This window comes from Mus caroli, chromosome 8 (genome assembly GCF_900094665.2).
Source record: "Mus caroli chromosome 8, CAROLI_EIJ_v1.1, whole genome shotgun sequence".
In the NCBI taxonomy this organism is placed as follows: domain Eukaryota; kingdom Metazoa; phylum Chordata; class Mammalia; order Rodentia; family Muridae; genus Mus; species Mus caroli.
Window position 1 is genome coordinate 20,458,020 of NC_034577.1, and position 25,384 is coordinate 20,483,403.

Here is a 25,384-nt window from a genome sequence, read left to right on the forward strand (position 1 = left end):
GTTTTCAAGGCGAACTATAGCATGCATGCACCAGCATGTCATTCTTTAAGGCTGAACAATTCCATTAAATGGATACACGTATACTTTATTATTGACCAACATTTGGGTTATTCTTCACCTTTTGTCTATTCTGAGTAACTGTGCCACCAGTGTTAACGGATAATGTGAACAAGTTTTTGATCCTCCTGGGTTTATCCTTGGAAGGACTAACTGCAGGGGCTTGTGAGGAACTGCCTGACGGTTTTCCAAACATGCTTTTGCATTGTTAAGTTCCCACAAGCAACATAGCAAGGGTTCCAATAACTCCATGCCCTTGTCAACACGTGCTAATGCCTTTGAGCTGATGGGTTTGGGGGAGTTTTTGTAAACCCCGAGTGAACGGGGTCATGTGTGCTTCAAGGAGGCAATTCGTCTCAGATGGTGATTCTAAGAGGAGGGGGAAGAGGAGGAGGGAAGAAGAGAAAGAAGAGGAAGAGGGAGGAGGAGGAAGGGGAGAAAAGGAGGGAGAGGAAGAGAAGAAAGGAGGAAGGAGAAGAAAGGAGGAGGAGGGAGAGGACAAGGAAGAGGAGGGGATGATGATGAGAAGGAGGAACAGCAGCAGCAGCAGCAGCAGCACAGGAAACCTGTTACAAATTCATGAACTTCATTCTAGATCTGTGCAGCTAGAGACTCTGAGGTGGGCCTGGATCTGTGACTCAAGGAGAAGACAAGAGGCACCTTATGAGTGACCATTAATACATGTCAGATTTCTCATGTCTCCCAAATAAGGATGCCAGCACCACAGGGAGACCTTTTTGGTTTTTTTATTGGGGTGTGGGGGTAGACAGGGTCACGGTATATAGCCCAGGATAACCCTGAACTCCTGGTTCCTCCTGTCTCCCAGGTGCTGGGATTACAGGTGGGTACCATTATTCCTGGCTCCACAGTGTTTTAAAGTGTTCAGGCATGCAAGCCCAGAGCAGACTTTGTACTTTCCAGTACAGAGGGACACTGGATAGAAATATTCACACAGAAACTCCAGGTCAGCAGGAATTTCAAAGCACCATTCAAGACAGGTAAGAAAGTTCCTTCAACTTGCTGTTCAAAAAATCTCTAGACATTCACAATCTCAAGAGCATGCTATCATGGTGCACTTTGGTTTCTTAAAACAAAAACAAAACACAGGTAAGAATGTTTTTGTTTTAATCCCAGGTGTGGGATGCCAGGCTGCTTCAGACTGTCCACAGCAGCTGACTATGATTTGCCTCAGGCTCTAGCAGGGGTGTAGTTTTGCCAGCAGCCGACAGTTTCTGTGAGTGTGTGATGATTGGAATTTCTGGGGACTTTTCAGAGGTACATAAGTGCTAGGGCCCCCGAGAGGCGGGGTGGGTTGTTTGTTGTTTGCTTTTGTCGCTGTTTGTGAAGTGGTCATGGGTGAAGAAGAAACAAGAAGAAACGAGATATCCTGGCAGCAAAGATCATTGCTCCAAGGAACTCGACACCCCCAATCAGCAAGAAGTCGTCTAACAATAACAGTGCCCACTTTCCTTTCTCTCTCATCTCTCCTATCTAGTGTTAGGGGGTGGAAAGGGAAGAAATAGGGTAGAAGAAAGAAGAAGCCACAAAGTAGCTAACGACCATGCACACTTGGCTCAGTGACAGGAGTCAGCACAAACGCTTCATAAAAAAATCATCTCCGGTACTGACAATGACCTCACTGACAAGAAAGGGGCACACTTCTGGCATCTGGGATTTTCTTTGTGCACATGCCATGAGTCAGATCCAAGGCTTTGCACACAACTAGGCAAGTGCCCTGCCACGGAGTTAAAACATCCCCAGCTTCCAACAGGGCTTTCTGAATGAGAAGAAATTGTCTCTGGGGAACTAGTGGGTTGTTTTTTTCCCCCCACTGAAAGATTTCTGTTTCCTACTAGTCTATAAAAAGTTACCAGGGCAGGCAGCATGTCTTCAAGGTCACCGTTTGATCACTCCCTTGAAACTATGCAGATCCAGAATCCTCTGCATCTTCACCAGGGAGCATCCTGAAGCCAAGCTTTCTCGCTTGGCAGCTTCTGTCCAGGCTGCCAGGAGAGCAGAACACTCAAACGTGCAGGCAGACGTAGAGGACGCCTACGTGGTTGAACAGCCAGGGTCAACATCCATCCATGCAAAGCTCTTCCATCATCAAGAGCGGAACAGCTGGGATGCCATTCAGTCGTCAAGCATGTCACTCGATGGCTCATTTTTACAGCATTTCTTTCGTCTGCGACATCACAGTGTCTCGGAGTGAATGGAAAACCCTCTGGTAAGCGTCTAGCACGTTCTGAGCAGTGGGTCTTTCTGCTGGGATCTGGCTCTTGCACGCCTTATGGATATCAAACAAATGGAATCTAACCATATCACTCCCTTCCACATGGCCCAAGAGGAAACTGGAGACATCTGGAATCTTCCAGATGTCAACCTTCTCATTGTAGGAAGGCATGAGATCGTCTTGGAAGGGCGTGTCTTCTCCGTAGGGCCACAGCTGCTCTGGAGCCACGAAATCCCCATGGAGCTCTCTGTGGCCACACTTTATAAGTACCCCAGAGTCATGGTCTACCAGGGGCAGCGCGTCCAGGTCGTTTGCCACAATGCTGAAGTTACTTGTTAGCAGGTACTGAGACAATGTTTTGGGCAGGTCGTTAGAGTCACACATGACCCTCGTGCCCAGGGGGCTGTGATGCAGGTAGTTAATGATGCTGACGTACTCCATGGCCAGCTGCAGCCTGTGCTGCCAAGTGTTCACGTCTTGGTACTTTGAAAGGTTTAGTGTTTCTTCCAGGCTGCTCAAGGAACCTAAGGGGTGATATTCGGTGAGAATAGTGCCATCTTCCTCACAGTAGCCCACCAGCGTAACCACATGCTCACTCTGTAGAGACTTCAGCATCTGCAGCCCATGCAGGAAGTCCTCCTTCATCTCCAGCCTGGTGAGCCGGGAGAGAGCGACTTTGTGTTCCTTCCATTCAGACAGAAAGACCTGAAACAGGACCACAGAGAACATCATTCCTGGACTCTCTCCAAGGTGAGCTGAGAAACAAACACTTCCCAGGAGGCAGGTATAGTGCAGAAGACGTGGAAATGTCCCAGACCAGGCCAGGGCCTGCCGCCCCAGAGCTATAGACCAAAACACACACCACTCAGCAAGATGAACGGCTAACAGACAAGAAAGAAAGGAAGGAAGAGTTAAGGGGCAGATGAGATTCTTCCAAAGGCTGGAAGAACCCGAGAGCTATCGTGTACCATGGTGTATAGGAGTACAGCCTGCTCCTGGCTGACAGAAGAGGACTCAGGACAACCCCTGGGTGTATGGCTCAAGGTGGAAAGTGGTATCATACACTAAGAGGGCGAAGCAGGCCTCACAGCCTCAGAGAGGAGATTACCAAGAATTCCACACCAAGTCAGCTGTTGTGACACAAACTTGTAATCACCAAACTCAAGAAGTCGAGGCAGGAGGATGATGAATTTGAACAGTCTGGGTTATATAGTGAAACTCAACTTTAAAAAAGGACAACAAACAAGAGTTCCACACAGGACATACGGACATGTTCAGAGAACTCCAAATAGAGACATCAAATAAACAGTTGATTGTGTGGACCTAGGACTCAGGGACAGAGGCTAAAGGGAGTTTGTTAAATACATAAAAGCAACAGAGTTGGGTGGTGGCGACGGCGGCGGCACACACTTTTAAACCTAGCATTCAGGGGGGAGAGGCAGGTGGATCTTTGAATCCAAGGCCAGCCTGGTCTCCAGAGGGAGTTTCAGGACAGCCAGGGCTACACAGAGAAACCCTGTCCTGAAAAAACAAACAAACAAACAAAAACAAACAAACAAACTGATGCAGTAAAATTCAACTAGGTCTAGATGCTAGATTATATCTAGAGACACAGAAAGATGCTCTCTCAGTCTCACGAACACGGCTGTGTTCAGTCCAGACAGCTATGCATTGAGGGACAGGCCTGTCCTGTGTGGTATAAGGAGTCTGGCAACACTGCCACTGAATGCCAGTAACACTGAATGCCAGTAACAGCTCCACCGTCCAGGAGTGACAGCCACGAGTGTCTGCACACATTGCTATCTCCCTCCAAACTGCTGCGGGTTGAGACGAGGGAAGAGAAGTCAGGAAAGGACTGCCAACAGGAACGAGGGCTGCAGACGAGGAGCCTGTGGCCACTCCCAGAAAATCAGAGTCCAAGGGCAAGAAGCAACTGAATCCAGGCTTGCTGGCTGCGAGGACTAAGGAAGAGGAAGGCCTTCTTCAGCTTGTACTCAGCTGGTGAATCAATTAAAAGCAGCTTCCTGGCGTGTGGAAGTCACACAGGGGAAGGATGACAGTGACAAAGAGCCCAGGAGGTAGAGGGGGTTAACGGAGCTCTCCCGTGACAGAGACAGAGACAGAGGGTGGCAGCTGCGGAGGACTGGGCAGTCAAGACAACAGACTTCTTTCTGTGATGTGTGTTTATTCGTGCCCCACCGGGAATGAAGGGCGGGGTGAGAACCACTCTATAAGCCATGTGGGCAGGGAGCTGTGCAGACTGACAGCACAGGGAGAAGATGAGGATGCTCTCTGCGGAGCCCTCTGTCCTCCTAACTCAGAACACATAAGACCATTAGCTAAGGTAAAGGGTGAGTGTCTGAAAAGGTGTGTCCAGTCTCAGAGCAGGAGAGCATCACCGAGGCCTGCTGTGCTGGCCTGAAGGCTCAGAGCCCTCCCTAACTCTACACGCTGTCTACCCTGCTTGTGTTTTCTCCCAGAACTAGGAAACCTGGTAACTGAAGACAGTATATTCTACCACTAGGTACCACAATTTTTTTCTTTTTATTAACTTACAACCCTGGGATTTTCTTCCTGAAACCAACTGGAGTCCCGACCTACACCTAACAGCCACAGATAATAAACTCATGTAAAATAAATAAAATGTAATAAACAAATAAAATAAATAAACTGTGCTTCTGAAAATATGTATTTTTGGACAAGATCTCCTATAGCCCAGACTAGCCTTAAATTCCCCACATAGCCAAAACTGGCCTTGAAGCGAGCGTTCTTTTTTGGGGGGTGGTTTGAGACAGAGTTTCTCTGTGTAGCCCTGGCTGTCCTGGAACTCACTTTGTAGACCAGGCTGGCCTCAAAGTCTGAAATCCACCTGCCTCTGCCTTCCGAGTGCTGGGATTAAAGGCGTGCTCTACCACGCCCGGCTTTTTTTGGGGGGCGGGGGGCGAGCGTTCTTTTAACTGAACTACAATCCTGGCCTCTCTCCTAAAAGTATCATTTCCAGCCTCTCATAGGATAGTGCACTTACACACCTGGCACCCTTCCTCCAGATGGTTTAGCCCTCCCAGAGTTCCAGATCTGAGAACACTGGGCTCAAGAACCCACACACAGGGCCTTCGGCTCTCTCCTATTTGCTTTTAAGCCAGTGTTTCACTCTGCTGCCCTGGTTGGCCTCAAAGTCCTGCCACCAGCCATCTTGCCTGAGACACTCAGGTACAGCAACAGGTGCCATATCACTCTTCCAGAGATGCCGCTGCCCGCAGCATGCACCAGGACGCTCTTCCAGCCAATGGCACCAAGCAGGAATACTCACTCTCTTCACGGCTCCCTCCCCAACGCGCTTAAGCTGCCTGACTTCTGTCCTCAGCTCTTCACAGGACAACCAGTGCGAGCAGTTTCTCATCCGCCCTATTCTGAAGTAGCCTGGAGGACAGCGCCTAGAGTCTGCGGTGGATCGTCCAGGGGAGATGAAAAGGTGATCGAGGCAGAGGTAGAGCGCCACGTTCATAAGGGCCATGGCGAGCAGCAGCCCCACGCCCCGGGGGAGCTCTCTGTGCGTGAGACCATTCCTGGTTCCATGTTGCTGTCCCATGTCAGTCCCTACAACAGAAAAAGAGACAAGGAGTAGCAAGCACCATTGTCTGCTTGGATTTCCACGGAGGCACTCAGATGCCTCTGGCAGGTTGGAGGCGGCCACACCCACTCATGGGTTCAGTCAGCTTCGGGGTCACTTGCAGGCTTGTGTGATGAACCCGCAAATGTGAGCGACTCTTATAAACGTTATTCTTCATTACAGGCTAAAAGGAAGCTCACCCAGACCGGGTCTGGTCTTTTTCTGCCACACTCAATCGACAGCCTGAACGTTTAGTAAAACATAAGCAAAATATGTATTTGCCGGACTGGGATAGAATATAGACAAGGGTGTAGTATAGTAGGCAGACAGGGGCCTCCTGCAGCTAGCTGACATGTTAGGGTGCTCCTTGGAAGTTACCCAAAAGCCCCTGAACAAGCTGGTGATATAGCTGGGAGCTTCCAGCATGTGCAAGATCCTGGTCTCAAACCCTAATCCAGCAATAACAAGATAGTTACGCTCTCTTCTTTTGGGGCTCAGGGGATTGAATGCAGGGCCTCCGTTATGCTAGCACCCCGGCCCTGAGAGACAGAAGCAAAGGTGGCTCTTCTGCAGGTGCACAGGCGGCTCTCGGGTGGGGAAGATGGAGGTGTAGAGGCCCTGAGGGTGGGAAAGATCTCTAGCTGCAGAGACCCTGGCAATAATGGGGGGGGGGTATAACAGTTGACAAAGTTGTGGGTGGCAATCACCCTGACAAGATCTTCTGGAGAGATGACTCAGGAGACACTGGAAGTAGGGACCTAAAAAAATCCAGAATGGGGCCACTACAGGCCATCACGAAGGGGCCATGATGGAGGAACCATGATGGAGGGGCCTGGATGGAGGAGCCTAGATGGGGATAGGTCTGAGATACACCCTCAAACAAAGGATGCTTGTCCCTGGAGGTGCTGGAGAGAGATGTTCTAAGCTGACTCTCAAGCTGGGGACATGGGGACCCAGCATCAATAGTGACAAAAAAAAAAGGTTACCTTCAGCAGTTTCTTTTTTCTCCCAGCAGGGTTTCCATCCACATGCCTGTGTCCCTCAGTGACCTGCTTGGTTCAACATGGCAGCTCACAACCTCTATAACTCCAGTCCCAGGAGATCTGGTGGTGTCTTCTGGCCTCTGGAGATACCGCATTCACATAGCACACGGACACACGTGTAAGCAAAATACCCATAGATGAAGAATGAGAAACGGATTGTGGTAATGGTGGTGCACACTTTAAATCCCAGCACTTGGGAGGCAGAGGCAGGTGGATTTCTGAGTTCAAGGCCAGCCTGGTCTACAGAGTGAGTTCCAACACAGCCAGGGCTACACAGAGAAACCCTGTCTGAAAAAACAAACAAACAAACAAACAAACAAAACCCCAAACCAAAACCTAAACAAACCAAATTATATCTCAACTTAAAAGACTACTTCTCACCCATGGAAGGAGTTACAGAGACAAAGTTTGGAGCTGAGACAAAAGGATGGACCATCTAGAGACTGCCATATCCAGGGATCCATCCCATAATTATCCTCCAAATGCTGACACCATTGCACGCACTAGCAAGATTTTGCTGAAAGGACCCTGATATAGCTGTCTCTTGCAAGGCTATGTCGGGGCCTAGCAAACACAGAAGTGGATGCTCATAGTCAGCTATTGGATGGAACACAGGGCCCCCAATGGAGGAGTTAGAGAAAGTACCCAAGGAGCTAAAGGGAACTGCAACCCTATAGGTGGAACAACAATATGAACTAACCAGTACCCCGGAGCTCTTGTCTCTAGCTGCATATGAATCAGAAGATGGCCTAGTCGGCCATCACTGGAAAGAGAGGCCCATTGGACAAGCAAACTTTATATGCCCCAGTACAGGGGAACGCCAGGGCCAAAAAGTGGGAATGGGTGGGTAAGGGAGTGGGGGGGGAGGGTATGGGGGACTTTTGGGATAGCATTGGAAATGTAATTGAGGAAAATACATAATAAAAAAATACTAAAAAAAAAAAAAAGACTACTTCAACTCAACTTCAGGTCTTCTCCCCCAAATCTATTCCGCTACACATTTCACATCGGTAAATAAGGAATCTCTCCTTCCTCTTTCTAAGCCCAAGAGGACACGGGTGGTGTCGGCACAGCAGCGAGAGGAGACGCTAGAACTGACAGTTCACTGGCTTTCGCTTACACCACAGAACAGAACGCTGCGCTCATTCCTGCTGTGCTCAGGGTGCGCTCAGGAGACCCTGACTCTGCAATCACTTTGGTTTCTGTCAGAGAGGCCACCTGGAGGCCATCTCACCAGTTCACCCCACAGGCTGGGTCTGCCCAGCTAGCTCCAGCAGGTGACTCAGGTCATTTGTTCATCTTTCCACAGGGTCCGTACTCATCTTAATCCCCAGGCGGCTCCCTCAGGGCATCTTCAGGGAGCTGACAAGAGCTGTGACAACGGTGTCCACTCCTGGACTTGCCATTTCTCTTTCAGGATATATACTTTAAATGTCTTTACATATTTATTTATTTATAAATGTATTTATACACATATATTTAATAGAATTAATATATTTAAAAATGTTATGTTGATGATGATGATGGTGTGTAGGTAGGGTGAGCGCATGCTACAGTGAGCGTGGAGAGGTCAGAGGATAGCTGTGTGGGGCTGATTATCTCTTCCATCTTTAAGTGGGTTCTGAAGTGACAGGCCAGGTGGTGGTGGTGGCGCACGCCTTTAATCCCAGCACTTGGGAGGCAGAAGCAGGTGGATTTCTGAGTTCGAGGCCAGACTGGTCTACAGAGCGAGTTCCAGGACAGCCTGGGCTATACAGAGAAACCCTGTCTCGAAAAACAAAACAAACAAACAAACAAAAAAAGTGACAGGCTCACACACCAGGCACCTTTATCCACTGAGCCATCTCTCCAGCTCACTTTCATAATCCTTGGAGAGACCAGGTGTGCCTCAACTTAGACCTTAGGTCTAGGGGTTGTAATTGTTTTTTCTCTACAAAGTATCAAATGCTAAATAGGCTCAGGAGTCAATGTCAAAACCAAGTGACAACCACATGGGTGCTGTGAGGTGCAGAAAGGGGACAGGATGCCCTGGATCACCTGTCTGCCACTCAGCTCTGCTGTGGGGTGTCAGAGAAGCTGCTGCAGAGTGCAAAACCAAAGCTCTGCGTCTGTACTCTACTCAACGGATGCAAGACTCTTCGTCTGGTTTTCATGCAATCACAACGTAGCTCTTACCCATGGTTTACTGAGAGAAAAGTGGCCTGGATACAGCTCCCTGGTAAGTGCTTGCTTTGCTCCTGGTTTTTATAAAACCAAGCAGTCGATTGTAGCTGGCCAAACCTGGCATCAGATGGTAGGATTCCTTCGTGGGTGTTGCAGACTGAAGTCATCTCACCTCATGCCAGGTCTCTGGTAGCTCTGTGAATGCTCACAATCCCTAAGTTTACACTGTAGCCCACATCTTTCTCCCAACACTCCGTGGGCTCCATGTCTGAATACTCCCTGCCCCCTCCCCAGCACACCCCTTCTCTGGGGTTCTCACTCTTTCATTTGGATAGAATCCAGTCATCATTCACGGCACCGATCAGAGTGACTCTGTCCTTCCCTCCCTTGAGCCCAGAATCAGCCCAAGTCCTACATACTGTATCACCTGTCTCTAGCCTGTTCTCAGCTGTCCTTCCCTCACTCCACCCTTGTCACGTGCCACCAGCACCCCTTACCTGGCCTTCTACAGCCAAACCCTGCATGGTCTTTCTGTGTTCCAGTCCATTCTCCATGCAGCAGACAGGATCTTCCTTCTTTCACAAAATGCCTCAAAAGAAAAATACAAATAAAATTATAACCATCTATTCTGTCTTTGTTAATCTATACTTGTCCTGACTATTTTTCAAAAATATATAAATACACATATATGTATTTTTGAGGTGGCGTACTGGGGCCCCAACCCAGAATTGAAATGTACCCTGAAGCACCTCTGATGCCCTCCTCCCCAGCTGTCATTAGCCTCATGGTTGGTTCTCTGGTGTTCTCCAGTTGTGGATCTGGGAACTTGGGAGGACGAACAATTTCCTAGGTGCTCACATACTGATCAGAATCAAAGTGTGCTTTGAAAGTTCTCTAAGCAATCTGGATGAATGCTAAAACGAGGCCCTCTAGTGGACACCGTCGAACCCGCGTGTTCCTGAGATCACAAGTCTCTGTCCAACTTCTCAGGCATTGTGCTTCTTGCTGTAGACTGGAATTCTGCTGTGGGAGAACAGTCCAAGACTGTTGTGCGAGGGGAACTCTGGGAGCTTGTGAGAAGACTCAAGGAAACAACACAAGAGTCCTGTGACCTCGGTTTCTTAGAACTACAGAATCAGTCTTGGAATGTGTTCCCATGCTCCTCCCAGATGGAGCGGATGGGCGTGGATTTACTTCAGCTGCTGTTATCCACGCGCCTCCATGGAAGAATGTTGTCTGCCACATGCGGCTTGCCCTTGTGATTGGACACTTGGCCTAGATGACTCTCCTTAACCCTCAGAGTGTAAGTTGTCTGATGCTCTGAATAAAGATGGCTACGGGGAGAGAGTTTCGTCTGCCTCATTTTTAGGCCCTGTTCTCACAGGTTCACAACACCAGCTAGAACAGTGAACACTCTACAACTAATGTGTTTTAAAGCACAGCATAATTGTTGTTATAACTTCTTACATTTTATTTATTTGAATATGGGAAGATGACACCTGCTAAGGCATACATGTGGAGGTCAAAAAACAGCTTGTAGGAACCAGTTCTCTCCTACTATGTGGATCCTAAGGGTTGAACTCAGGTTACTGGGTTTGACAGCAAGCCCCAATCTCCACTGAGCCATTTTGCCAGCCCACCCACAATGTATTTTAGAGATGCATCTATTGTTCTTCATTAGTTGTGACTGACTCTAAGACCATTAGTGAAATAATTCCCACCCCCCTTGCCCCAGCCTCATTGTATAGAAAGACCAACCATATATACGTCTTGCCTCCCGTGTCTCCCAAGTGCTGGGATTATAAACATTCACAAACACCCAGGTGTGAAACACACAATTTGAACAATTTGAGCCACAGTCTTGGTCACAGAGCCTGATCCTTCCAAACCACAGATTTAATCCCACCCTCACATCCTCCTGGCCGGGAAATACAAGCATTCAATAGTCCCACTGCGTCCCGAGGAACACACACGTCTAAATGCGTTGTACTGGCTAGTTTTGTGTCAACTTGACACAGCTGGAGTTATCACAGAGAAAGGAGCTTCAGTTGAGGAAGTGCCTCCATGAGATCCAACTATAAGGCATTTTCTCAATTAGTGACCAAGGGGGAAAGGCCCCTTGTGAGTGGGACCATCTCTGGGCTGGTAGTCTTGGTTCTATAAGAGAGCAGGCTGAGCAAGCCAGGGGAAGCAAGCCAGTAAAGAACATTCCTCCATGGTCTCTGCATCAGCTCCTGCTCTCTGACCTGCTTGAGTTCCAGTCCTAACTTCTTTCAGTGATGAACAGCAATGTGGAAGTGTAAGCTGAATAAACCCTTTCCTCGCCAGCTGCTTCTTGGTCATGATGTTTGTGCAGGAATAGAAACACTGACTAAGACATGCGTGGATGAGTCCTGAGTGACTAGGGATGTAGATAGTCGTATATCTTGTGCTCAGCATATTCTACGATGCAGTGCCCTGGAGAATACCAACGGGAACATAACACTCCTGGAACCCAGTCTTGTCTGGCTTACCTCTCTAGACGCACGCATGCCTGCTATGGGCCATACTCCAGCCCCCACCTACTCCTAGGTGCTCAAAGAAACCCTTTAGGAGCTGTGTAGGCCTTTGCCTTCTAGATTCCGTGCTCCTAGATTCTACATTGCTGTCTCCTGTTCTGTTTGGTTTCCACTCTGCAGTGCCTCGCACAGCAGGGACTTGAATGCACCGACTAGCCGGTCACGCTGCACTTTTCTGTGTTTATGGTCTCTGGCACGCACACCCCCGCCTTCCTTGGGTTCCCTCAGCCCCCCCCCCAAGCGTCTCTTCTTCAGTTCTCTGTGGGATCTGCCTTGTAACGCCTCTCATCCACCCATTTCTTCTTGCACCTGGTGTAGCCACACCAACACCATGGTTACATCTTCCCAGTGTCAAGTCTCACCCTAACCTCCCCCTCATCTTACTTGGCCACTGGGTGAATGCAAGCTTCATGCAGCCTAGAGCTCATACCGTTTTAGGAAGGAAAGGATGCTCCCCAAGAAAACAACACAAGGCAGACTGGGCAGATGGCTCAGTTACGGGTAGTGAGGACCCCAGAATCCCAAAGAAGCCAGATGTACTGTAATCCCACTGATGGCGGATAGTCGAAAAGCTGCTGGACCAGCTAGCCGGACACATGGCGGGACACCACAAAGTGACACCGTCTCAAACAAGGCAGGATGCCAAGAGCAACACCCATGTTGCACTCTGACCTCCACATGTACGCCATGACACACGTGTGAAACACGCACATAGGCACACACACACTTTTGAATCCCCTTTCCAGGATTTTGCAAGGGATTTGTGGCAGCACACAGAAACTGTCTTTATTGGGGGCTGGAGAGATGGCTCAGCGGTTAAGAGCACTGGCTGCTCTTCCGAAGGTCCTGAGTTCAAATCCCAGCAACCACATGGTGGCTCACAACCATCCATAATGAGATCTGACGCCCTCTTGTGGTGTGTCTGAAACAGCTACAGTGTACTTACATATAATAATAAATAAATCTTAAAAAAAAAGCTGTCATTATAAATTCTCACCCACTACTCATACTCCAGTACCATATATGCATGTCCAGTCCCCTATGGTCCGGGTGAGTATCCTCCAAAGGCCCATTCATTAAAGACTTGGTCTCCAGCTGTTGGCACTATCAGACAGCAGCAGAACCCCGAGGAGGCGGTCTGCTACAAGGAAGCGTCTGTAAGTAACACGTGACCTCGAAGGAGATACTGGGCCCTCAGCCTGTGTCTCTGTGCTTCCAGGATGCCAGGAAGTAAGATGACCTCTCCCATCATGGTCTTCCCCTCTTCAATTTTCCCTTCCACCACTCTCTCCCGCCAGGACGTGCATAATGACCACAGGCCATAAGCAAAGAATCCCACGGCTGAGCCCAAGAAAATCCTTCCCCTTTAACAGCTGACCATAGCAAGAAAAGCCAGCATCACTGACAAAATGCTGCAGGAACCCAGAATTCATATTTTTAAATCTACTTATTTTATACACAGGAGTGTTCGCTTGCATGCACACTGTACAATATGTGCTATGTGTGCCTGGTGCCGAGGGAGGTCAGAATACAGTGCTGGATTCCCTGAAACGGAAATTATGGGCAGTGGGGAGCTATTAGGGAATTGAACCCAGGTCCTCTGCAAGAAGTGCTGTTAGCCACTAGCCATCTCTCCAGCCTTAGAATCCATACTATCAGATCTATGCGGAACCCTCCTTGCTGGGCAATCGATTAACACACCTGTTTCTTGTGGACCGCCCAGGCAGCCCAGAGCTTAAAGGAGTGAGTATGTGTGGTCGGCAGAGCGGGAACTTCCGGCACTGTTTAAACACCAAGGCTATTTGATAACGGTGAAAAAGGACCAGCGGCTGGCTGTATGTCGGCTGCTTAGGTTAGTCAAGGAAAATAAGTCAACTAAATGTTGACTTATGCCAATATGCAGAATATTTTACACAATTCGAGAAGGGGCTGGTGTCACCCAATTCAGACTAAATTTCATTTCCCGATAACTATTTAAATAGTCTGGATGTTATTTAGTTTGGACAGGCGAAGGTGGGGGGCGGGAGGCATCAAATTTACTAAAGGTCTAAAACTGGTTTTTAACAAAGAGGGGGAGAGAAAGCGAGAGCATGGCAGACAGCCTCCGCTCACATGGATCAATAGCAGCTCCCGGTGCATGGTACTAGGATACCATGGATACCGGGAGAGGGGTGCACAGTACGCACCCGGAGAGGGGTTGCGCGGTGAGCATCCAAAGGGAATGCATGGTGGACACCCGGAGAAAGGGTACACGGTAAGCACCGGAGGAGCCAGCACCAGTACCCGGTTTAGTTTTCATGATCCCCATGAGAGTATCTACTTTGGGATTGGGTCCGGGGGCTCAGGAGGGTCAGGCTTGGAAAGGCCCCGCAGAACCCTGTCCCGCTTCACTATGCCCCGGAGCCTACCTGGCGACCACCAAATCCGGCTCGCATTCCAGGACGCCTGCGCGGCCGGAAGCGGTTGGAGACGAGCGTGAGGCTGCCTCCTGGTGGCCGCCTCTTGCCTCACACTGGACGCCCGCGCCAGCGTAGGCATGGTCATCCATTCCCTGGTTTTCATTTCCTCTAGCCAAACTGGTGAAGGCCAGGCAGCAGCAGCAAGGTTGAGCCTGGGGCTGGGGACCTCAGAGGGGCTGCTTCCTGATCTACAGCTCTACACTCTCTGCAAAGCGGTGGCTGCCAAAGAGTGATCCTCAGAAAAGCAACACGAGCAAATCGCAGAGTGAGGCTCAGTGCACTGATAATGCCTCTGGCTTTGAAAACTATGTGACTTTGGAGCTTCGACCTGAGACGCAAAGCTGCACGTCACAGATTTCAGGGCCAAACCTCAAGTGATGTGAAGGCTGGAAGGTCTCAGCGTGTTACACTAGTATTAGTACTGGAAGTGAAATGGGAGGGGTAAGGTTGAGAAATGGAAAATCAGGCATATCATCTACTTCTAAACCGATTTATTTTCCAGATTTGAAATCAAGACATACAGTGTGTGGGTAAAAACAAAACCCATCAAAGTTTATTATCCAAACTCTAAGCATGCTAAAGAACCTGGAATCTTGATCTAGGAAGCACTAGAGGAACCAACAAAACTCCCCACAAAGAATCGCTGTAAGCAACTTTTGCTTCTCAGACTGACAAATGCGTTTGTGCATGTGTCACGGTGTGCTAGAGAACTCAAAGGCCAGGAGTGATAGACTTGCTGGTAATTGTGGTCCCCCAGATACCAGTGCTATATGAACTAAACTCAGGTACTGTGGCCCCCTACAGCATCATCACTTATTATAGCAAACTCTATATAACACACTTCCTGATTTTAGTCCTTTTGTAAAAGGTTGCTTTGGAATTTATTTTATGTGGATGGGTGTTCTGCATGCTTATATGTCTGAGCACCACGTGTGTGCAGTGCCCTCAGAGGGCCGAAGCAGAGGAGGTCTAATCCTCTAGAACTCAGTTACAGGTGGTTGTGAGCTGCCAAGTGGATGACTGGAACCCAGGTTCTCTGGAAGAGCAACCAATGCTCTTACGTACTGAGGGGGTCTCCCCAGCCCGTATCTGAGTCACTTTTAGTGTTTATTTCAGTGGCGTTCAATATATTCACATTACTTTACAACCATTACCTCCATCATCACCAGAAGTTTTAAAGCTTCACAAACTGAAACTATTCATTAAACAGTGTTCTTAATGGCTTTTTAATATAATGCCTATAATTTATTTCTGAAATACTTGCTGTTATACATCCAGGTATATTTTCTACTATAAATAGCCCTGGTGCTGGAGTACTATGACACCATAGTAGAGCAATGTGACAGCACAGTGGAGCACTGTGACATCACAATGGAGCAATGACAACATAGTAGAGCATAGAGTGCTGTGACAACACAGTGGAGCACTGTGGCACCACAGTGAAGCATGTGACACCAGACTGGAGTATTATGACACCAGAGTAGAGTAATGTGACAGCACAGTGGAGCACTGTCACATCACAGTGAACACTGTGACACCACAGTGGAGTACTGTGACACCAAAGAGGAGCACTGTGACACCACAGTGCAGCACTGTGACAACACAGTGTAGCAATATGGCATCACATTGGAGCACTCTGACACCAGAGTGGAGCACACTGACTCCCCAGTGGAGCACTCTGTCACCACAGTGGAGCATGTGACACCACAGTGAATCACTGGGACACCAGAGTGGAGCACTGTGGCACCACAGTGAGCACAGTGACAGCACAGTGGAGCAGTGTGACACCACAATGAAACACTGTGAACCAGAGTGGAGCATTGTGACACTACAGTGCAGCACTCTGACAGCAGAGTGGAGCACTGTGACATCACAGTGAGCACTGTGACAGCAGAGTGGAGCACTGTGACACCACAGTGGAGCACTGTGACACCACAGTTGAGCACTGTGAAACCACAGTACAACAATGTGACACCACAGTGCAGCGCTGTGACACCACAGTGGAACACTGCGACATCACATTGGAGCACTGTGACACCATTGGTGCACTTTGAACCACAGTGAGCACTGTGACACCATTGTGGAGCACTGTGACACCACAGTGGAATTTTCTGTCACCACATTGGAACATGTGACACGACAGTGGAGCATTGTGACAGCACAATGGAGCAATGTGACATCATAGTGGAGCCCTGTGACAATACGGTGGAGCACTGTGGCACCACAGTGGAGCATGTGACACCAGACTGGAGCACTATGACACCAGAGTAGAGCAATGTGACAGCACAGTGGAGCATTGTGACACCACAGTGGAGCACTGTGACACCATAGTACAGCATTGTGACAGCACAGTGGAGCAATGTGACACCATAGTGCAGCATTGTGACAGCACAGTGGAGCAATGTGGCATCACATTGGAGCACTCTGACACCACAGAGGAGCACTGTGACACCCCAGTGGGGCCCTCTGTCACCACAGTGAGCACAGTGACAGCACAGTTGAGCAATGTGACACCGTAATGGAACACTGTGACACCAGAGTGGAGCATTGTGACACTACAGTGCAGCACTCTGACAGCAGAGTGGAGCACTTTGACATCACAGTGAGCACTGTGACATCAGAGTGGAGCACTGTGACACCACAGTGGAGCACTGTGTCACCACAGTGGAGCATGTGACACCACAGTGAGCACTGTGACACCACAGTGGATCCCTGTGAAACCACAGTGGAACACAGTGATGCCAGAGTGGAGCACTGTGACACTACAGTGCAGCACTCTGACAGCACAGTAGAGCACTGTGGCATCACATTGGAGCACTGTGACACCACAGTGGAGCACAGTGACACCACAGTGGAGCACTGTGACACCACAGGGGAGCACTGTGACACCACAGGGGAGCATGTGACACCACTGTGGAGCACTGTGAAACCAGAGTGAAGCATTGTGACACTACAGTGCTGTACTCTGACAGCAGAGTGGAGCACTGTGACATCACAGTGATCATGGTGACAGCAGATTGGATCACTGTGACACCACAGTGGAGCATGTGACTCCACAGTGGAGCACTTTGACACCACAGTGGAGCACAGTGACACCACAGTGGAGCACTGTGACACTACAGTGCAGCACTCTGACAGCACAGTGGAGCACTGTGGCATCACATTGGAGCACTGTGACACCATAGTGGAGCACAGTGACACCACAGTGGAGCACTGTGACTCCACAGTGGAGCACTGTGACACCACAGGGGAGCACTGTGACACCACAGTGGAGCACTGTGAAACCAGAGTGAAGCATTGTGACACTACAGTGCTGCACTCTGACAGCACAGTGGAGCACTGTGACATCACAGTGAGCATGGTGACAGCAGATTGGATCACTGTGACACCACAGTGGAGCACTGTGAAACCACAGTACAGCAATGTGACACCACAGTGCAGCGCTGTGACACCAGAGTGGAGCACTGTGACACCACAGTGAGCACTGTGACACCACTGTGGAGCAATGTGACACCACAGTGGAGTTCTCTGTCACCACAGTGGAGCATGTGACACAACAGTGGAGCACTGTAGGGGGCCACAGAGATGGCCAGCAGGTCAGGGTGCTTGCCACCAAGCCTGACCATCTAAGTTCAATTTCCTAGGACCCACACGGGGAGGTGAGGATTCTCACCATGTCATCCTTAGATTTCTACATGCACATGCATGGACACACACACCCCAAATAGACGTGACATTAGGTTATGCTGTGATGATGCATACTGACATGAAGAGATATTCATGACACATGGATGTAGTGCTTTTAATGCTAAGCATCCGGCATGCTCCCGTGGTCCTCTGTGGGGGAGGCTGCTTTGGAGGTGGAGCCCTGTTAGAGGATGTGATTCCTTAACAGGCCTTACTTCCTGTTCACTCTGTTTCCTGGGTCTGGGTGCCAATCTCCCATGGGGCAGCATCAATCACTGTCTGCTGCTGTATTGTCTTGAAATGATAGCCTGTGTGCCCTTGGCATAATGAAACAAAGTAACAAGTTGCTTTTGTCAGACAATGTGATTAAGATAGGAAAGTAACTAAGGCAATGGCTAAGGGTGGGAAACAATCCCATGCTTTAAAAATGTTTTTAATGTTGTGGTACCCTGCATCGACTCCAGGAGCCCATGCTATCCTCACACTGCGGAAGCCAATAAAACAGCGATTTCAACAAAAGATGGGGAGGGGACTTCCCAGAAAGATGGGAAACTTCCATAAAGCACAGCTTCAAAATCCAAGCAGATTTAAGGGTAGAGCTATTTGTGGGGGTCAAGGAAGACTGGCATTTGGAGCAGCATGGATCTGGTCTGGCGATGTCTGCTCTGTTCTCCCCTGACCTAAATTCCGTATGGCACAAACCCTGGAAGTCCTCTAGTTAACCATGGTGCAGCAGCAAAGAAGGCTCCTAAGTCAGGGAGTGGAGGAAACCCTCATTTCTGTGTTGTTCTGTCCCTGTTCTCACTTGTGCCTTTTCTTTATTTATTCCCAGCCACCTGCACCACAGTAGCAAATGTGACTGCCAACCAAAAGCTGCAGGACCAGAACACAGTAAAGCCTTCCTTTCTACCCAGTGGAAATGGACTCTGAAGAAGCCCAAACCAGCTCCTCCTGCCTCCCTCCCCAGGCCCAACCTGCTTCATTGCTATAGCACGATTGTGGACGTAGGCAGATTCTTGTGTGTGTGTGTTTTTAAAAATTATTATTTTTTCTTATTCTTAGGGAATGAATTAAGGTCAGATCCTCCCCCATTTCCCTTATACACTCTCTTCCCAACATGTCCCCTTCCCACCTGCATGTCTCCCCTGCCCCCCTTGGTGCTGCTCCTACTGGGGCTGCTCCTATATGGAACCTTCAGGGCCAGCAGGATTCTGTAAAGATTCTGTGTGAGTCCTCAGCTGCTTCACAGCAGTCCTGCCTTTGTTTTTCTGCACATAAGTCCCTTGTTCTAGTATCAGAAACAGCCAGCAGGTATGAGTGTGCACATGCACGTACAGGTGTGTACACACCTAGAGAGGCCATCTGAGCATAGGAAACCTACCAATGGCTTCACCTTCAGAAAGGATTCTCTCTCCAGTGATCAAGTGGCAGTCTTTTCTCGGTAAGGGGTTAGGGAAGAAAGCACTTCCCCAGGCTATGTTGGAGTTTCAGCTGGCTCAATGCTGTGCAGGTAATCACAGTGGCTCTGAGTTTCTGAGCACAACTGCTGTGGCCCATCCCGTTCACAGTCAGCATCCCACTGGCACTCGCTCCTCCTCACCCTGTCCTCTGGCTCTTATATCCATCCTGCCTCCTCCTCCTGAGTCAGACAGATGCCTCACGTAGGGTTGAGCACCCAATCTCTACTTCTGGGCGCTGTGCATTTCTGTAGATTGCTGGGCAGGTTCTTGACTGTCAAACTAGAATCTGGGTCTCTGGCCAGAGAACTGACATGGGCTCTCTGTGAAAACTAAATGTTCTGTGTGCAGGGTGTGCTGGGACTTGCCTTTAATCTCAGCACTCGGAGGCTGATTGACCTGGACATCACACACCTGATTCCAACCACACAAGACACTTCGAGAACTATGCTAATGACGAGGGTTCTGCTCATGTCCAAAATAATGCTGGAGGACACACACACTCTTGAAACAAACGTTAAAGTACAAAGTATCTCATAGGGGTGGAAATGGCTGAGCTGTTGTGGGCACACACTGTTCTTATGGTGGATCTGAGAGACAAACACAGAAGTGATGGCAGAGCAGAGGGTGCGGAGCAGACTGAGGACAGACTAACAGAAGCATCTCTGAAGGCAGGGTCTGGCTATCCAGTAGCCTCTGGAGCATGGGAATTATAGCATATATCTCCATGCCTGCTTGTTTTGGTCAAGGCAGAATCTCACTTGGTTGCCCAGACTGCCTCTGAACTTGTAAACCTCTGCGTGCAGGGATCGTAGCTATGTGCTACTATGCTGGGCCCGTTCTGCATCGTCTTAGCCCTAGAAACAAAGGTAAGTCACTGACAGCAATTTCTGAGGATAAATGTTCTTAGACTGGCGGTTTTTGTTTTCTTGAGACAAAGTCTTCCTATGTGGCCTAGATGACCTGGACTCTGAAATGTAGGCCAGGCTGGTCGTAAACTCACAAAGATAAACCTGACTCTGCCTCCTTAGAGGCATACACCACCACAATTGACCACTAGGCTGTGTTTTGTTGTTTCTACTTCAATGCTGCTAAAAAAAAAAATGCTATTTTCAAATATAGAACTAGAGATTTGGGAGATCTACAAGTGACAAACACTAACATAAGATGTAAAAACAAAAATAAAATGTTAAAAATGACTTAAATGTATTTTCTCTACTAAAAGTTATTTCCCAAGTTTATGTGGAGAAGAGGCTTATTCAGGTCTTCACAGTGGCCTGCTTGGCTGCGGTCTGGTGTTCTAACACTGAAATCCCTTATGGCCTGCTGCTGGGGCTAACACACTAGTCTGAGGTGCTCAGGCTCCTTTCTAACTCCACTCTAGTCTCAAGTGACTGGTAGAGGCCAGAAATCAAGGGACTACATTTCAGAGCCTCTGGTCGGTCAGTACATCGCAGGTGTGCTTCCATAGAAGGTGGCAACCTAGAGCTGGCATAGGGAACCGTGCGTTCCAACTCCTCACGCCGCAGTTTCCCAGCTCTGGTTCAAGCTGAGCAGCAACTTTTTGCTATTGCATAGCGTGGATGTGGGATAGACTTCAGAAGATGAGGCAATGACTGTGAGCTATCTATGCTGATTAAATTCAGTTTAAATTATCTTGAGTACATTTTGTTGCTGACAAGAAAAACAGGACCAATTTCCATTTTTAATAAATTCACATTCCCTCCCATAATCACAAAATGTATAGTAATATTTTCTTTTTAAGTTTTTGACTTTTTTTTTTCCAAAGAAGGCTACCCTCTATGTTCTGAACTGGCCCAAACCTCTCTATGTAGTCCAGACTGGCTCAAACTTGCAGCAATCCTCCTGTCTCAGCACCCTCAAGCACTGGGCTTCTTGTTTGTCCTTTATATACTGTTAAACATCAAACACTATGGAATTGTTTATAGATAATGTGACTTTATTATAAAACCTTTCTTTTGGCATTAGTTGGTTACAGTGATAGCAAGATCCTGTGAGTGCGCACAGCGGCTCTAACCAACAGGCACAGTTGCCGCGTAATGCACCGAGATTCAGGTTACTGCAAATCAATCGCACAGTTCCCTTTAGTCACTCCCAGCGCACAGCCTTGCATATACATCTTTCAGGAGGAGTGGATTCTACAGGACTGGACTAAATGTTGGGAAGACTACAAAAGCAGTAGTTCCTTTATGGGAAACGTTCCTCCCCCTCCCCTCCGATGCCTTTGCTTTAGAAAATGGATTCTTAGAGCTCGTCTGAACAGCGTCAGCACACAGGAGTCATACTTAGTTCTTGTTAAAAGCAGCACCTGGACAGCTTTAGCGCACAGGCAAGAGAGGACCGCTCTAACCACTCTACGCTCCTGCATAAGAGGCCTTAGAAAGCATCGTCCACTTCTCCCGGATGCCCTTGCTGCTATACACTCGCCGGTATGTCACTTTCTCTGCAGTGTTTACTCTGAAGGGACCGTCCAATATACCTCCAATATTCCTTTCTTATAGTGTCCTTTTCTTTAGCTAGGATCTCACATAACTGAAAATGAAAAATAAAAATGTATTAATGTTTAATTCATTTTCAAGGGTATATGTCAATTTAACATGGGTCCTGCACAAATGAGAGATACCGCACAGCAGTTACAACTGACAGTGCTGCCCAAAGCTAGAAAGAGCCCCGAGAAACCCATGAGGTGTGACGCAAGCACAGTGGCAGTGGGAGAGAGAGACAATGAGAGGAACTCACCTCTAGTGCTTTATTAAGAATGTCCTCCTTGTTGTCACACTGGTTTTCTAGCATGTCTTCATAGACATCCACAAGAAAGGCAATCAGGTACGGGGAACTGTGGCTTGGTTGTAAATCAAGCAACTGATTTAATAGATTAGGGTATCTAGAAAGACCACGGTCCTGCAAAATCCTAAAACAAAACAAAACAAAACAAAACTCCATTCTGAGAGAGCACACACAATCAGAGAAAGATCAGGAGAAAGTAAGCCTGAGGCACGAGCTGGGGAATACTTGCTCTGAACAAGAGAGGCGGGAAAAGAAAGAAGAACTTATTTTAAACTGTGTGGGCCTATTTGATGGAGGTTAAAGTTCAGATAAAAATAACTTAAAATACAATGAAGTTGGACTGGGGATGTGGCTCAGTTGGCAGAGTGCTTGCCTGGCGTGCACAAGGCCATGGGTTCAATGCCTAGCAGTGCACATCTGTGATCCCAGCATCTGGAAAGTGGAGGGAGAGATGAGAAGTTCAAGTCACCGTCAGCATCAGAGCGTGAGAGCAACCTGATATAGACGAGATCCACCTAACAAAGTTGTAAAACAATCATATATAACTCAAGCTATATACATCACTATTGAAGCAGAGAAGAGCTCTTCTTAAAGGTAAGAAGAAGAGCAAGAGACAGACGCCCCTACTTCTTCTTGAGGTGGTTCTCCACTCCTTCAACTACGTAGGGGATGAGAGGTCATGGTGCATCTCCAAGTGTGACTGGGCCTCAGGGTATGCTCTGGGGGCCAAGGAGCTAGGGCCAGACTCGGAAACCTTTTTAAGAGTAAGACTTATCACTGGATGCAACACTGACAGCAGAAAGGCTGGCCACCCACCTGAGTGACTTGTCAAGTTTATGTTGCCCTGCTATACTGAGCCCACATGAATGCCATGTTCCCTTCTTTGAAACGAAGACTAGAGGCAAATCCCTATAGGAGTTGTAAATACTAGTAACATGCAGTATCGTTTCCTTTGTACTGTTCTGAAAACTGGACCGACGTGTTCTTGGGGTGAAGGGGAAAGACGGAGGGCACGATGCCTAGGGATCACCATCACCACACTCTGCTCTCCTGTCAGCTCTCTCAGTCCTTTAGAGCCTGGTCACGGAGCGCACTGCAGCAGGCTGCTGCTGCTGCAGCAGGCTGCCGGCCCTCAGGACAGCCGCGGGGGAGCATGCTTACCCTTTCAGGTAGTTCCATGCGCTCTCATTATGCGGCACTAACTTGATCATTTCCAGAGTATACCTATAAGAAAATATATATGATCTTAAAGGAACAGATCAAGTCAACACAGTTTTAGCAACATTATCCCCTTTCCCTCTGTCAACATTCACTTCTGCCTGCCAATGAATGGGTCCTGGTACCACCAGAGCACCAGCCTAGAGAAGACAATGCAGTGTCAACTTGTCTCAACACCCTGCTTCCCACTAAGAAATGGCGCTGTGGAGATGGCTCAGCCAAATTCTCTGCATGCACACAGCAGATCACAACCATCCGAAACTCTAGTCCCAGGGCATCCAGCCACCTCTTCCAAGCACTGCATGCAGGTGATACAAAGGCACACTTGCAGACAAAACACTCATACACACAGAATACATGTCCTATATTTTTCTTTTCAGATATATAGAGGGCTGGAGGCGGCCTGCTGGTTAAGAGTGCTTCCTACTCCTCCTGAGGATGTGGGTTTGGTTCCCAGCACCCACGTCCCGCAGCTCACAATCATCTGCTATCTCTGATTTCCTAGCCTCAGGTGATCTGAAGTCATTGGTCTCTGTAGACACCTGTACACATGTAGAATGTGCGTGCATATGCACACACCGTCAGTCTAAAAGACTTTACTTTGGATCGGATTATCAAAACTACTACATATGTTTTTTTTTAAATTTTTTTTATTAGGTATTTTCCTCATTTACATTTCCATTGCTATCCCAAAAGTCCTCCATACCCTCACCTCCAGCCCCTACCCACCCACTCCCACTACATATGTTTTTGAAAGAGGAAAAAAAAGAATATTGAATATTTTTTCTTCTGAAGAGAAGGTTAGCTAAAAGCAAGGAGACCTTATATTCATACAGCAACCTGGGTGCTGCGACAAAGGTCAACTTACGCCTAAGGAAGTCTCAGTAACTGACATCACTTTAGGAGCTATAAGAAATGGCATGGAACTGGGTGATGGTGCACACCTTTAATCCCAGCACTGGGGAGGCAGAGGCAGGTGAATTTCTGTGAGTTCAATGCCAGTCTTAACTACAAAGTATGTTCCAGGCTAGCTATCACTACTACACAATGAGACCCTGACTCAAAAAAAAAAAAAAAAAGAAAGAAAGAAAGAAAAAAGAAAGGGAAAGAGAAATGTTATGGAAATTTCATAAAGGATAAAAAATGGTCATGAGTATATATTATAAGACTGCTATAAGATTAATAATCAATTATAACGCAATGCCAATATTCTAAAATCTCAAGCAAGACTGGTCCCAAGTAATTTAGGAAAAGCATACTTAATCTACAGCAGTAGACTATTCTTGCACAGAACTATAGCAAAGATCTATTAAATAAAACACAAACAAAACCCCACTGTTGTAGCACAGGCCTGTCATTCCAGCACTGAAAGGCAGAGGCAGGAACACTAGAGGTTCAAAAATGGTTATCAGTTCATGTACTGTGTTCTAAGCCAATGTGTGACACATGAAACTTGGTCTCATAAACAACCTTCCCCCAGTATATAAAGAAAATGTTGGCATAAATGTCTGCAAATGTACTTACAAAGCTTGAAAGGCAAATTGTAGTTTATTCTAGAGAATTAGAAATCTTTTGACATTTTTCCCTCCCTCCCTCTCTCCCTCCTTCCCTTCCTCTCTCCCTTCTTCCCCCCCTCCCTTCTTTCCTTTAGGGTAAGGATCCCAAATAGCCCAGGTTGGCCTGGACCTTGTTACAAAGCAAAGGATGACCTTGGCTTTCTGAGGTTCCTACTTAGATCAGCTAAGTGTCAAGAACACAGATGTGCACCACGCACCACACCTGGTGTCACAATGCGCTGGGGATCCAATCCACAGCTCTGTACAAGCTAGGCAAGTGCTTTACCAACTAAACCATCTGCAGCTCAAGAAAGGGAAGTCTTATCTTTAAATTTGACACAGTTAATTTTCTCTCATAAACACACTACATTACTTTATAATACAAAGGAGAAAAGCATTAAAAAAAACCCCTATAATCAGATCTATATATTTATTTATTTATTTATTTATTTATTTATTGGTTTTTTTGAGACAGGGTTTCTCTGTATAGTCCTGGCTGTCCTGGAACTCACTTTGTAGACCAGGCTGGCCTCGA

At 47.9% G+C, this 25,384-nt stretch overlaps 2 protein-coding genes across 4 annotated transcripts in view; both read right to left on the reverse strand.

The window, feature by feature from the left end:
• Positions 1-787: 787 nt before the first annotated feature.
• On the reverse strand, positions 788-14,128 carry Pomk (protein O-mannose kinase). Of its 3 annotated transcripts, none has more exons than XM_021170007.1 (6): positions 14,073-14,128; positions 9,604-9,695; positions 6,887-7,023; positions 5,601-5,887; positions 2,887-2,995; positions 788-2,814 (listed from the first exon to the last, which is right to left on the reverse strand). In XM_021170007.1, the coding sequence occupies exons 4-6, from the start codon at positions 5,877-5,879 to the stop codon at positions 2,225-2,227; spliced, it is 978 nt and encodes a 325-aa protein (XP_021025666.1). In that variant the 5' UTR covers positions 5,880-5,887; positions 6,887-7,023; positions 9,604-9,695; positions 14,073-14,128; the 3' UTR covers positions 788-2,224. The 3 variants fall into 3 exon arrangements, with proteins under 3 accessions (XP_021025666.1, XP_029336823.1, XP_021025664.1); XM_029480963.1 differs by adding an exon at positions 9,119-9,223 and having other exon boundaries at positions 788-2,995; XM_021170005.1 differs by having other exon boundaries at positions 788-2,995.
• A 7,077-nt stretch (positions 14,129-21,205) lies between these two features.
• Positions 21,206-25,384, reverse strand: part of Fnta (farnesyltransferase, CAAX box, alpha) — an 18,668-nt gene continuing 14,489 nt past the window's right edge. The window contains exons 7-9 of the mRNA XM_021169807.2: positions 23,237-23,299; positions 22,028-22,199; positions 21,206-21,820 (exon numbers count right to left, since the gene is read on the reverse strand). Coding sequence (XP_021025466.1) covers positions 21,704-21,820; positions 22,028-22,199; positions 23,237-23,299 — 352 coding nt within the window. The 3' untranslated portion in view covers positions 21,206-21,703. The remainder of the gene's footprint in view (positions 21,821-22,027; positions 22,200-23,236; positions 23,300-25,384) is intronic.

What these genes read in the sequence shown, in the direction of transcription:
- Pomk (XM_021170005.1), bottom strand. Translation starts at nt 5,879, where the DNA reads ATGGGACAGCAACATGGAACCAGGAATGGTCTCACGCACAGAGAGCTC. An exon ending in GGGAGGGAGCCGTGAAGAGA is followed by an intron (nt 2,996 to 5,600) that starts GTGAGTATTCCT and finishes GTCCTGTTTCAG; the next exon opens with GTCTTTCTGTCTGAATGGAA.